This window comes from Brachycentrus maculatus, unplaced genomic scaffold (genome assembly GCF_059751285.1).
Source record: "Brachycentrus maculatus isolate JH-2025_06_01 unplaced genomic scaffold, ASM5975128v1 h1tg000104l, whole genome shotgun sequence".
Lineage (NCBI taxonomy): Eukaryota > Metazoa > Arthropoda > Insecta > Trichoptera > Brachycentridae > Brachycentrus > Brachycentrus maculatus.
The window spans coordinates 486,706-501,279 of NW_028280858.1; the positions used below are offsets into that span (position 1 = coordinate 486,706).

General features: G+C 33.3%; 1 protein-coding gene across 4 annotated transcripts in view; it reads right to left on the reverse strand.

Moving 5' to 3' along the window:
• puf (ubiquitinyl hydrolase 1 puf) overlaps positions 1-14,179 on the reverse strand; it is a 44,602-nt gene extending 30,423 nt beyond the window's left edge. For 2 of the 4 annotated variants that reach the window (XM_088258778.1, XM_088258777.1), the window contains exons 1-18: positions 13,982-14,179; positions 13,732-13,828; positions 12,759-13,555; positions 10,822-11,093; positions 10,144-10,362; positions 8,859-9,074; positions 8,263-8,341; positions 8,105-8,180; positions 7,844-7,953; positions 7,205-7,421; positions 6,609-6,750; positions 5,936-6,196; positions 5,035-5,162; positions 4,817-4,895; positions 4,034-4,293; positions 2,895-3,069; positions 2,092-2,248; positions 1,249-1,627 (exon numbers count right to left, since the gene is read on the reverse strand). In XM_088258778.1, coding sequence (XP_088114904.1) covers positions 1,249-1,627; positions 2,092-2,248; positions 2,895-3,069; positions 4,034-4,293; positions 4,817-4,895; positions 5,035-5,162; positions 5,936-6,196; positions 6,609-6,750; positions 7,205-7,421; positions 7,844-7,953; positions 8,105-8,180; positions 8,263-8,341; positions 8,859-9,074; positions 10,144-10,362; positions 10,822-11,093; positions 12,759-13,555; positions 13,732-13,828; positions 13,982-14,042 — 3,725 coding nt within the window. In that variant the 5' untranslated portion in view covers positions 14,043-14,179. The remainder of the gene's footprint in view (positions 1-1,248; positions 1,628-2,091; positions 2,249-2,894; positions 3,070-4,033; positions 4,294-4,816; positions 4,896-5,034; positions 5,163-5,935; positions 6,197-6,608; positions 6,751-7,204; positions 7,422-7,843; positions 7,954-8,104; positions 8,181-8,262; positions 8,342-8,858; positions 9,075-10,143; positions 10,363-10,821; positions 11,094-12,758; positions 13,556-13,731; positions 13,829-13,981) is intronic. The other 2 variants (XM_088258780.1, XM_088258779.1) reach the window with 2 other exon arrangements.
• Positions 14,180-14,574: the final 395 nt, after the last annotated feature.

Genomic DNA, 14,574 nt, shown 5'->3' on the forward strand with positions numbered 1-14,574 from the left:
AGACAGTCTACACGCATGCGCCGCGTGTACTGTGTACTGTGATGCGGTGTCTCTCGTTATTTAAAAAAAATTGCAATCTATAATATTTGTATCAAACTTCAGCTATAAATAAGACCATAATTTCTTTTTTAGAGTATGAATTAATAGAAATTGATGAATATTTGTATTTTATATTAAAACTTTTAATCTATTTGTATTTTGGATATCTATTGTATTCTTTCCAGTACCTTTAAGTAAATCCTACTAATAAAATGTATACCCACACACAAAGAATATTTTTGGGCTTGTAATTATATTATATATATTGTGAAATGCAAAAAATAAAAATAAAAAATAAAAATTATAATTTGAGATTTTCTTGAATTAAATTCTAAATAACCATTGTCTAATCCTGAAATAATAATATCGTCAACAAATGAAAAGAGAGTAATGCATAATATGAACTGTTTCTAGAACCTAAAAAATTTCACTTCAAACCCGCGACTTTCACAGATATATATATTTTTTTCTTTTTCTTCGACTCTTATCACACCCATATGGTTCATGAAGCACCAAATTGGATGTATGCACTGTGAACTTGATCGTTATTAAACGAAAACAAGATTATCAGTTCTGTGCTACAGATTCTCAGAAAACATTTTATAAGATATGGATGATGAAAGTGAAGGAGCTCAGGGTGTAGTGAAGAATATTATTGCTATATGGGAAAGAAAATGAATAAGGAATAAATAGGAGAATGCAAATAGCAGCAATAACTCGGGGATGCATACCTGTACTCGTACTAGCTTATAAAAGTTAATACTGCTAATGTGTCACTTTTACAGTATTAGTTACTTGAAAATATAACTCCCAGCTTTGGTATTTAATTTGGTATTTAATAAGATAGGCATCCAAGCAAGTACTTTGCTTATAAGATATTTTGTCTATGGAGAATTCATTAATTCGAAGTAAAACCCTCCCCCTCTGTATACGTAAGTGTAACGCGTCTGTCATGCAGCTCAAAAAACCACAGATCTCTATGTGAATGCTTTTATGAACAGACCGTATAGTCAGGCGATAGGCATTTGTCAATTTGTCATGAGTTTTTAGGTAGGTACTTAAAAAAATACTTTTCAAAATAATATTTCATGAAAAATTCAAATTCGAAATAAGAATGTATTTATTTTTGTTTGATTGATGGGGGGGGGGGAGAAGATTGCAATAAGTGGTATTTTTTTGTGTGTTTATTAAATTTAAATGGCTACAAACCTGCGTCTAAAAGTATCCAAATGAGTTTTCAAAAGCAGCAGGGCTCTTTGAATACACTGCAAAGAAGCTTCTTCTGTAGAATGATCAAGGGATTGGCTTTTTACTTTCTTTGGACCGCCGATATTGACAGATTCACCAGCATTAGAGGTTGTTTGTTCTGTATCCTTCTCATCTAACTCGGGCGACGGTTTGACTTCTTCTTCTTCTGGGTGAGTTCTTTCTCTGAGTTCGTTGATATCACATTGCTTGGGCGCCTGTCCCAATCCCTCGGCAGCCGTGTCCAAGTGGCACATGCACTTGGAAACAAAGTCTTCTTCTTGATGAAGATGCTGGCCCATGTAATAACTATTCAAGTATTGAATTGCTCCCATCGAAACATCTGGGAAAAAAACATAATTTTATGCATCATACCGTTTCTCTAAGGGGCGGACAGAGTTGATAAAATGCCACACGCTTCGGCCCTAATATACACTTTTAACTTTCTCAACTTCTATACACCTAGTTACAAATGTCCTCTAATTGGGAAGACTTTTTACATGTCCACGGGTTCTGATTGATTTAATCATGCTGTATCTTTCTTGACTAACTTCATCAACATCATCTACTTTTTCATTTTCAGTTACTAAGTATAATTTCTTATTCAATTTACATGCCCAAATCATGTCAGAGACATTTTAAAAAACCTTTTGAATATTACAATGTTCTAACTCAACCTTTACATTCCTTTGTAGATTAATTTAATTTGTGACTCTATATCCCATACATTAATTCATTTTCAAAATTAATTATCTACACATTCATACAATTTTAGATTTAAAGTGAATAAAAACTTTGATTTTCTACCTGTATTATTCGCTTTTAAAGCAATTTTCCACAGATGGTCCATGGCAAGTACATGGGGATGATTTTGGTCTTTAGTATCTAAACCTCCTTGACCCAAAGCCATCCGAGCGAGATTGCATAATTGTTGATATAAACTGAGGCCCATAATACTGATAGTCTGAAAATACATTTATGTTAGTACTTATCATGAAAATACATTTATCAAGCTAGTTTAAATACAAATAATACTAAATAACTAAATAAATATACAGTTTTTTCCACATATATTTTGTTTAACCAGTTTCGTCATTACCAACATCATCAGGCTGGTGGGAGGCTAGACGAAATTCTTGTATACACAACAAGGCAGAAGAAATCAACCATGATTTTGTATAAATTTTTCAGACAAAATGAATTTAAATTGAGTAAATTTAAGTAGTGTATTACAATAATAATTACATATACATTATGGTAAGGGTTTAAAAACTAATTTTGGATGAATTTAGACAGAAAATAACATTACGAAGTAATTCTCTTTGTTTTATAAATATATTTAGTTATAATTGAAGCACTTTACTAATCTGTAAATAATAAATTTGCAAATAATGTGGAATAACTGCACTTTACAGGAGAAAAATCTTTGGTATCGTTTAGTGTAAAAATTAAATACATACATGGCAGTCATTGTTAAGACTTTAAATATTTATATAGTAGTTAAAAAATATTGTTTCAAAACATACAAGAAAAATGTAAAAGAATAAATAAAAAAAATTACCAATATTGAAAATTTTAAATGAAGCTAGAAAAAAATTAGTTTTTCTTACCTCTGGATTTAGAGTAGGCATTTTTTCAATATACAGGTACTTGAGTGCGTCTATTCCGAGAGCATGCTGGTCGGTAGACTTGGTGTGGCTCAGAAGCCACGAAAACAGGCAGTCACTACATTCTGGATCATGAGCTAAACATGTCCATAATGTATCTACTTGTTCTAACGTTAACCTGAAATACAAATAATTCAATAATCAAAAAACTAATCATGGAGAAAAAAGAAATTACAAAAAACTTATATGTAATAAAAAATCAATAAAAACATCATGCTCTACAATTAAATAATTTTTATTAAGATTTTTAAAAATCTTCTTTGGAGTTTTTTGTTTTCATCAAAATATTTACAGCAGAGCAGCATTTAAATTATTTTTCCATTTAGAAATCAAATCAAATTTTCTTTAAAAGAACACTCCAATGCTACAGCAGAAATAATGAATCCCCCGAATAACATCAAATAGCAATCTTTGACCTTGCAATTCAAATTGATTGATGACCCTCTGATTCTCAGTGCTATAAGATTTAGAATACTGCCTTGTGGAGCACCGAGAATTTAAAGACTAATTTAAGACTAAAAGTGGTCAAAATAAAAATATTTTTTTTTACTTTATTCCGTGTTCGCATTCAATCTAAAATGGTAAAGAGAGATCTAGGCCACCCTATGTACTTGATCAGATGATCGATCAAAATATTTTGACAATTTTATTGTTTCATAGCTATAAAAAAATCACATTCTCCCTTTCCTCCACTAGCGTACAATGAGGTTAAGTTAATGATTATGTTTCTTACATAAAATTATTCACTTTTAACTATAACAATCAACTGACGAAATCTGTTCCCTATTACTGCGGAAACATACTAGCATTTTGAAGCAGTAAGGGTCAACTGTTTCAAGCTGCCGCAGTTGTTCATCCTGCAGTTTCAATACAAAAATCTTATTCTGAGCACTCAATTGTAAGTTAACTAGGTCTGTCAATTATGACTGCAAGCCAACTGCTCAAAAGTCCAGTGCGTGCGGAATGAGATATTTATATTGAAACTGCAGAATAACTAAACTCAGGTAGCTTGAAGCAATTTAACCACAGGTGCCTCAAGCTGCTAGTGTATTTCCAGAATTATCTTAAATTATGTTCCTTACCTAAAATTATTTGGTGACCCTAATGGTGAAAATATTGTAGTCAAGAACTGCAGTCGGACTGTTATTTCCGAGATATGTGAGAAAAGCGGGGAGATGAGGCCAGTTTGGGCGAGGAGGAGGTTGGCTTGGATGAGAGCCCCGGGAGACTGGTCTGAGCCACTCTTGGGGGGCGGAGTGCTAACAAAATTGTTCATGTAATGTTTCAAGTCATTAAAGAACAATTCCATCATTTTGTGTTCCCGTTCTGCCCACAATACAACCTGTAATCAAATAAAATAATTTTATACATTGGTAAAAATAAACCTGTGAGATTTAAATTGCCATAATTAAAAAATATCATTAAATTTGGTCCGTCCAATGCATTTTTCATGTGAAATTTTAGAAAAAACCTAATATGTAGTTCGATAATACAAAAATTCCAAAAAAATACAAGAAATATGTGAAAACTTTATGTGAAAAAAAAAAACTGTTTTAAGTTATTGATATCATCTTTTCTACCTCCGCAGCGTAGTGGTTAGCGCATTTGGCTACCATGCCGAAGGTCTCGGTCTCGATTCCCAGGAGAGTCAAAAAACTGGAAGTTAGAAACTCTCTATTTCTAACCTCAAGAACAAGGTAACATTGTTTGTTATTTTATGAAGAAAAATAAAACAATATTTTTAAAATACACATCATAAGCAGAATGATCCATTCAATTTCAAATTATCGGGTTTGTACTATAATAATTAATTATACTAATTAATGTGCACTTTGAGTGTTTATTTAAAAAAAATATATATATACCTGATGCATATCCATTCCTCGAAGTTGTTGAAATGAAGAAAATAACTTGGGCAACAAGCGTAGCGAAACTGCCACAGACCTATACAAACATTCATATTAATAAAAACATGTTTACATTTATGTATCTATATTATCTGTATAAGGCGTGTCTTATTTTCTCCATTAATATGAAAGAGTGATGTTAAATTACAAATGCGAGGTAATTTATTACAGCGTACCTGTGATTTGCTAAATTGTCCAAGCACCCTTCAATGAACTTGAAGCGGATAAATTTATCAGTATTGTATCCTAGCAATGTACACAAAGCTTTCTCTGCCTCGAGTGCCAAATCTTCTCCAAGTTGTTTCTGTTTATAAATATTTAAAAATATATTAAAAAGGTAAAATTTTAAAATAAAATAAAATAAAAAAACTATCTTTTTTTACCTGTCAAGTTACAGAGACTTATCAATCAAAGAAAATTAGTCCCAAATTAAGAATAAAAGAGCTGCAAAATTTATCATAAAAATATAACTTGATCTGTTAACTTTTATGCATAGGTTTTCAAAAATCACCAGTGAAACCAATATCAAAATGTTTAATAAAATACTTCTTTGTTTTGGCAACACCAATGGTTAAAAAAAATATACTAAAACCAGCTAATCTATAATCAGTGGTGGGATTCAGCCGGTTCGAACCGGTGCCTAAATTTTTTAGAGTTTGCCGAATCAGTCCTTAACCCTTTGTTGTCACACAGTATTCCGATTGAGATCGCGTATCTGAGCACGCTCGGCTTACTTGGTCAGCCACATTGTAAAAATATTTGAACCTCACAAAGAGAAAAAAATATTGGAAAGTTAAAAAAAAAAGTAGTGGAACAATCCAGTTAAGTTATTGCACTTATTAAAAAGAATATCATGAAAGATATACGCTTCAGTATTTGGAGTATTCTCAGTTATTATGTGAAATACAAATAAATGAGGGGGGGTAGGGGTATACCTAAAGGGTGAACCAGTTCTTGAAAATTTTGAATCCCATCACTGTCTATACTGTATAATAAAATGAAAGAAAAGGAATTGGATAGTTTAGTTTGTAAGAACTCACTCGCCAACATTATTAATATCCATATATTTGTACTCACAATGCACTGATCTTGCAACAAATCCCAGAGCAGGGTGTTCCCGGGCTTACAGACATGGTCCATCTTGAGGTTGAAGTGCAGCGTGTGAGCGTCGTGCTCGCGGTGCTTGGCATAACTGGCCAAGCAGTCCGCCGTGTCCAGCCCCGGATTGTGCGAGCACACCGGATTGTGCTGCATGCTGCGGAAACTTAACCCCGAGTAGCCTGGCTCTATCATCCCGGTCAGGCCGGGATTAACACGATAGCCGCCCATGCAGTGAGCCTGTTCAATTGTTCATCAATCATTAGTATATTAAGTATCGAATTTTACTACTTTTACTATTCTACTTAACAATATAAATTTTGTTTTAAATTTAAGTTTAATTAGTAAATACCAATATTTCTTAAAATCTATTGTGACACGTGTTTCGATGCATTCCGCATCATTTTCAAATACCGTATGTGAAGCTAAGTCTAAATTTTAGAGTTGTGTCTTTGGGACGTTGAAGGTTGAAGAAGAAATAGCGGTATTTACTAAGTAAAACTTAAATTAAAAATGGATAGATTTTACCACAAACTCCACATCAATCAACGATTTTTTGTTTTGTTTTTTGAACTACTGTTTTTTTTTTTCATTTTAAGTATTTATGTAATTTTTTATACATAAAAAGTAGAGATATTCAAAATAATCATACCTGCGAGGCAAGCTTGGCTAATTCTTCTTCAAGACCCGACTCTTCACCATCAAAATCAGCCATATTTTTATCCGACTTATTTGTCATAGCGGAGGACAAACTGGCTTCCCCATCATCTCCACTCATCTGTTCCATTAATTGCCTGGAAGAAGATAGCATTTTAATAACCAACCTGACACCAGAGATAATAGAAGCAAATATAGTCATAATTCCTAATGTGATAACTCCATCTAGGTGTACTTTACTGAAGAGAGTAATAACATCATAATTTATCAATTAAGAGAATGATCAATTCCAAAAATGCACTTTGTTGTGTTCTTGTGTGTGTAGAAATATAATAATATATATTTTAAGAATCTATAAATTGACTCCTCTTCTGTAAATCAAACCTTGAATAAAGTTTAAAAACTTTACAGGTTAAGCTGATTATATACCCAAAATCTTAAATCTAAGAATCTGAGGCACAAGACTGATTTTCATACCTTTGTATCATTAACAATCAACTAAAAACCACATTGAATGGATGGACCATTGAGTGCAGAAAGTAGTCTTAGGAAGTTTTCATTATTATTCAAAAAGGTTTATAGGTTATATACCTAGCATCAATAGAATCACAGAGCGCCGGGCACTGATGGATATTCTGGCCACAGCTGCCTTCTCCCTTGAGCAGAGCCACCGCATCCCGTCCGCTGGTTCTACGGAGCGTGGCTCCCGTGGGAAGCTGGCAGACCTCGGCTTCACTTCCGGAAGTCTCCTCCTCGGCGTCAGATATGGACTCGATCAGCTCGCCAAGTTCTACTTTGGCAATATCACCTGCAAAAGTTAACCAATTTATGTTCGAAAAGCTATGGCACCTATCATAACATTAAAAAGGCGCAAAAAGATTCGCGAACAAGTAGCACCGTGTGATAGCTACTAGCGTTTACATTCACTTACTCCGAGAACGTAATGCCGGACAATGAGCTATTTCAATATATTTTTACAGGCAATGTTACTGAGGAGCATGATTTTTCACGATGTAGTGAAAACCCAGCTTTACAATTTTTCATTAGATATCTTTTAGAAGCATGTATACAAAGCTATTTTAACAGGTAAGAACCAAATGATCTTATTAAAAACTGTGTAAATTTATTAGAGAAAAAAATAAAATACATTTCTGTACGCCTATTATTTTCATTTCAAATATTTTGTTGTTTCACATGTATTTTTTATATAGTGATTGTTATAAAAAGTACCTCGTCGAGTATTTTTCCTTTTTTTGAGGATTTTTTTCTTTGGAGGTCTTCTTATATCTTCCACACCACTGCTGATACTGCCAGAACTAGCACCATCGTCTTTAGCACGTCTAAAAACACAATTTGCTTATAAAGAGCACATAAATGTATAAATGAAGTGTCATATTTCATCAACAGGTAAACTAACATTGTGTAATCGATTCCTTCCAAATATTAAAAAAGTATTTGTAATATATGAGCATAATCAACAAATTTACTTACTTTTGTGAAACTTTTGAATTTTCCCCTTCTTTCTTCCCAGTATTCTCAGGTTCCCGGAGCCACTTTTGATCAGCAGCTATTTTAAAAACAAAATATAAATATAAAAACTAGGTTGCAATGCATTATAAAAGTGATATTGAAGCATGGCATTTGATTACCTGAATTTAGAGTCTGTTGCTTCAACTGCTTTCTAGGTGTTGGTCCAGTCTCTTCACCTGATGAACTTAATTCTTCACACTGTGAAAAAATATTTGAACATTCAAAAGTGGGTTCTCTCAATCGTTTAGTAGTGTTTTATTATGAATATTTAAGCTTAATAATGTTTGGAAAGCTATTTATTTAGAGCATTATGCACAGCAAGTAAAAATAAAATTGGCTTGTATGCGACTTAGGATAGTTCTGCATTCAGGTGACAAAAGTATACTTGATTGCCTGACCACCTCGGCTGTCCAAACTCAAAACACAGTAAGGGACATTTTTTTGTAGTTTGTTTTTTTTTGCATTATGGACTAAGTAGATTCTACTTAATCCAAAAATTAAAAAAAAAACATACTACAAAAAAAATGTCCTTTACTGTGTTTTATGTTTCGACAGCCGACCTGTTAAAATAGATGATTTTTTGTTTGTCAAATGGGTGTCACCCTATAAAGAGTTAAGAAGCGATAACTAAATTTTTCAACTATTAAAAATATCTAACTTGCAGACAAATACATTAAAAAATTATTATAAAAAGTAGAATGGTAGATAAACTTACTGGGTCCTCATCGGAGTTGGTAGGATCCATACTGACGCTGGCCTCAGAGGAAGAGTCGTGATGAAGGAGGGAGCACGGGGGCACGTGGACGTGCGAGTGGGGCAGGACTGTAGCTTGGGACGACCGATTTTCCAGGCCGGCTCCGGCGAGAGCTGCAGCAGCCTGGGAGCTGCGAGACCACATCACTCGCATCAAAGCGGATGCCAAGTACAGACTCTGGAAAAGTAAATAAGTATTATACACCAGTTATTAACCCATTTATCCCCGTCTGAAGAAAATAGATCCATTACATCAACCGTCTATCAGAACCTAGATTATTGTTTAAAAGGCTTTTAACAGCTGTGAAATGTGTAGACATCTTAGCCCACTCCAGTATACATCAATAAAAAAACATAATGGCATTATTAACTCTCCTGATTTATAAACACCGGTAAACTTAAATGTCCATCACGGCTTACACCTTTATTCTGTTATAAAATTCAACACTAACGTCGGCATGGAATCTCGGCTTAATAGAGCAATTACTACATTCACATTCAATTCTAAACATAGATGTCAATTTAAAAAGAAAATTAACATTTCTCTATAACTCTAAAATTTTATGTTTTTATTTTATACTGTTTTATTTTGAGGTTAGAATAAAATAAAACTATGGTATCACTAACCACGAGCTTTGTGTTTTATCGTGTTAAAGTTTACTTCCACTCGAAATCTCATTTTGACTGGAAGTAAACTTTTACATGACTAGATAGACTCCAAACTTTTGTTTGTAGTCTATGTCCACACACATGTAATTTACTACATATACTAATAACAAATTTAATAAAATTAATAATTTTATTTTAAATCCAATTATTTTTAAAATTATATCCAAGTTTTTTAAGTCAATATGTAACAGGAATGCGTAATATCATTGTAGCTGTTTAATCTATACTTGGATAATGGCATGAAAGAAAAGAATGGTTTAAATATAAGAGTTAAAATAATCTATTTGACTGTCTGCTGCCTTATGTATGCTGCTGATGCTGTGCTTCTTGCCGATAATAGAGAAGATCTGCAGGAGCTGGTGTTAAAGGTGTATAATGCAGGCAGGGAAAGTGATTTGTCGATGAATGTTGAGAAATCCAAAGTTAGTTAGATGGTTAGTCAGTTAGTTATTTGGATTATAACAAATATATTCCTTAGTTTTATTTATAAGCAGAGTTATGTTATAATTATGTTAATGATTAAGAAATAATAGACACAATAAGAAATAATAGACACATTAAGAAATAGTAGACTTTACCTGCTCGCTATGTTCCCGGGGAGGTAAACTACACAATAACTGGTATAGGTGGGAACAAGGCCCGGCTGCTAGGTTCTTTATGAAGCCAGGAAGTAAGTCATACACCTGTTTACTACAGTGCTTCAACTGCGCCGCCTGCCATATCAGATCAATATGATCATTTGTGATTCTGTTCTCAACAGCGAGAAATTTCAGAATTATGTGAGCTTGCTTGATGACCTAAAAAATATATTTTTAAAAACAGCACAGTTAAACATGGATAATTTTATTGAAAAAAGTGACATTAACATATTTACATGCATTCCTTTGCTATAGTATCTAATTGGTTCTTAAAATGAGTATGAAAATCAAGATGTACTAGGATAAAGTTAGGAAAAAAAATCATTCATTAGTAAAAAAAGTATATATGGCATTATTTAAAATGTGTGAATATTCCTCTATTATTTATTAATTGGTATTTTGTTTATTAATTTATCAAAAAAATATTGAAATCTTCCTCCGTTTTTCTTTCTTGGTTTAGGGTTTTGCAGTACGGTATATTTTTTCTATTGGTTTTCATACATTGGATATTCGATCTCCGTTGAAATTACATTATTTAATGATAGTAAAAAATGGCAAACGTGCATTTGCATGAAGGCGCCTTTCTTAATGTAAATATTAATATTTCAAATTCCATACCTCCACATGAAGATTGGGACCAAAAAGATGCTGCATTATTTGGTTAGTACATAGCCACTGGGCCAATTGCTGCCCCACAGAATCCGCCTCCATCACAGGCTCGCTGGCACACATTTCATTGAACATTGAGATTTGCGTGTTTATTTGTGTGATACCAGCCAGTCTCATAGTCAAAGTGGAACTGCTAAAGTATTTGAACGCCAAATCCAACCCATCGCTGTCAAATGAGATTGGAGAATCCATCGGATCCTTTACGGCACCCCACATGAAATCTGACCAAAATAATTAATTGAGTTTTTTTAATAAATTAATTTACAATATTAAGCTACATCTTTACTATATTTTATTTATTGTTTCGGCATTAACTTTGTGGTAAGACATGTTACAATAATTAAAGAAAACACTTTGTTTTTTACCACTTGAGTTTTTATTAAAGACTACATGTTTCAGAAGTTAAACTTCCATCATTCAGGTCTGTATAATAACTAATAGTTATTATACAGACCTGAATGATGGAAGTTTAACTTCTGAAACATGTAGTCTTTAATAAAAACTCAAGTGGTAAAAAACAAAGTGTTTTCTTTAATTATTGTTACATTTTTACTACATCATCACTTTACTTTTAGTTACATCTAAAAACTACGTTCATCTATCGAAGGTTTTATTACTTTCACAACATCATTAGACTGGCTCACAAAAATAATATCTATACAGTAGAACCTAGCATAACCAATATATCTGGTTAAGAACAACAACAACAACAACAAAAAATGCTTTAAAAAACAGAATATAAGACCACAAAAAAAAATCGGTTAGTACAATTTCACTGATTTAGATCACCACGGAAGAACTGGAACAGTTTCATAATGAGCAGCAGGACGGTACGGATAATATAGACATTAGGATAATAATAAAAATTTTAATAAATATATTCAATGATTCTGCCACGTTTTCATCTTACAGGTTTTTATTGAAATAGAAACTTGATGAGATTTTGCATCTGATGATTTTATGGAAAAGAAATAGCTTTCTATTATTTACATTTTTATGTACGATAAAATAAGTTGAAACACAATCAAATTGTTATTTTTAAACATAAGTTAATTCAGTTTTAGATGGGGTTGTAAATTTTTATTGTTTTATATAAGAATTTCATTTAAATTTACGTCTATAAGGGGTCATATATTGTAAAGGTCCAAATAGTATTAATCCATTTTATATTGTTTCTTATGGGAATATTTGTGTCGAGTTACGAACCATTCAGGTTAAACATTCTTGCAGAACAAATTAATTTGGTAACCTAAGATTATTTTAAGTATGATTTTTCAAAAATAATTTACAAAGAATAAAAATAAATAATTAAATAGGCAAATTAAGTTATAGAAACTAGTTTGGTAATATTGTTTTATGCAATAAATTTCCTTAGAAAATTTCCACTAAATAAATTGAGCATTCAATGAAGTTCAAAGTTAGGTGGTAGTGAAAGGCAAATAAAATAAATCAAAATTACTAGTCAGAGATTAGCTTTCCATCACATATGAAAATATATAACATACAATGAAAGATTTGGAGTGTCTAAATAATGTGGTGAATGTAACATCTTCGTCTTCTTTAAACGCTTATCCGCACCCGATGGTGCATAGGGCACTGCATCATATAAACACAGTATAATCATGATTGTTGACACACAAAGGAAAGGTGATCAGCCCTCCGCTTCAGGTTCCAGTCCAGGGTAATATTGAATAAATATTCGAGTGAAAAACTCACATTTATTTGACCCCCCCCCCTGGGTATCGAACCCGGGACCTCCAGTATGGTAGCCGAGCTTGCTGACCATTTCACTACGGAGGCGGACTAAATGTAATATACTCATAAATAAGTATGAAATAATTCTTGATTTTTGCGTTAATAAATGACTCATTACAATCAGAACTTACCAGCCATAGTTTTGACCCCAGCCAGTCTTAATTCCTTATCTTCTAGACTACACATGTACTTCAACACTTTGCTACGGAGGGGAAGGAAGAACTGAGTCATGGCTCGGTAGTTTAGCCACAACTTGAGATCCCCCACCGCGGACACGATGGCGTGCGCCATGGACACTGGCAAGTTTTCTGACGTGGCAGTCTCAAACACAGACATCATGGCGCAGATGCCCCCCGTTTTACAAAATAAGTTCACATTCCGGAGCAGGTAAACCGGAATCTCCGTGTCGTGCAAATCACAGAAGCAACTGAGATTGGTTATTTCTTGAGGCGATAAATCGTCTAGTCTACTAAAGGCCGAATGTTTACAAGCTATGTATAGGGGAAAATTTAATAAAAATATTTTTGATACTAAGTGCATGAGCTTTTCTTTATGTTCCATCGACCAAGAATCTGTTTCCTCCGACCCCTCACTCGCCACACTCTCCCGGCCGACGGAGTTCTCATTAATAACTTCGGAAGTGGAAGGGGTATCGACTTCTTTCGCGGCGGCTGCTTCTTCACTCTCGATGCTATCCGACGGTTTTGCCGGAGTATCGTCATCTTGAGGAGTTTTCGCATCGGTCGCTGTACTACCGGCCGTATCTGGCGATGATTCATCGACCTTTTTCTCTTTGCTCTGAGAAGTTACTAGAAGTTCACTTTTGAGAAATTTCAATTGGCACACGGAAAGGTAAAGAATGCTCTGTACGACTAAATTAAACCGGTCGAAATTTTTCATATCCTCCCGGTAGAAGCACATACATTGCCTGAAAGACAAAAATAAACGTTATGTTCGGGTATTTCATAATTTTAATGTTGAAATGAGAACAATGTAACCCAAATACTGAAATTATTGGCAGAGTACCACTTGCCTTTCACAGCAAAACCAAGAATAAAAATGTCAACAAAATAGTTGTTTCAACTAAAATATTGCACACATTACCTCTGAGGCCATGATAAGACGTAGGATGAGACGATATCCACTTCCGATTTACTTAATAGAGGGTACTGAGAAACATCAGCATTTAATCTTGCCTCACCTGCAACGAATATTTATTAAACTCATGCGCGTATACATAACAACAGATTATTTCGAAGATATTCTTTACATTTTGATAGGTTAATGCATTCAGAACTAAGCACAAAATAATGAAAATTCACGTTAAAGAATATTGAACAACAATATTTCTTACATGTCACTAGCAGCTGTGAAAACTCGGAACAAGCTTCACACATTTTATAAAACAATCGCATAAATAAATGAATATTTCACGATTGTCATTGAACTTCTTCTAGCACTTGTACTTCATTTTTATTTTATTTTGTTTATTGTCGTAGTACTACAAATTCACTCAAACGTCAAATACCATTGGTAATCCACCATTGTTGTCAAATATTCTTTTTCGAGGTTGTTATACCTGATTTTAGAGGTGGCCTACTCCCACACTGGGTAGGGTGTAAGTTCCTACTTACATAAAATATCTTCATAAAATGTTCTACACACACTTTTAATTGTGCCAAGAGGTTTTATGTGTAAATTTATAGATTTTTATCATAAATAGCTTGCATTCTCAAGCAAATTACGAAAAAAAATCTCTTTAACATGTTTTCGGGTTTTCCAGAGTTATTACGGCTCAAAAAATTACTGAGTCAGTTGATTCGAACAGTATACTTCGACTCAAACAATATGCATTTGATGTTTGATCAAAATTGTAAAAACTTTCTCCATTTTAGGGTTTAAAAATGTTCTAACGACGGGAACGTAATATTCTAATAGATTTTTTTG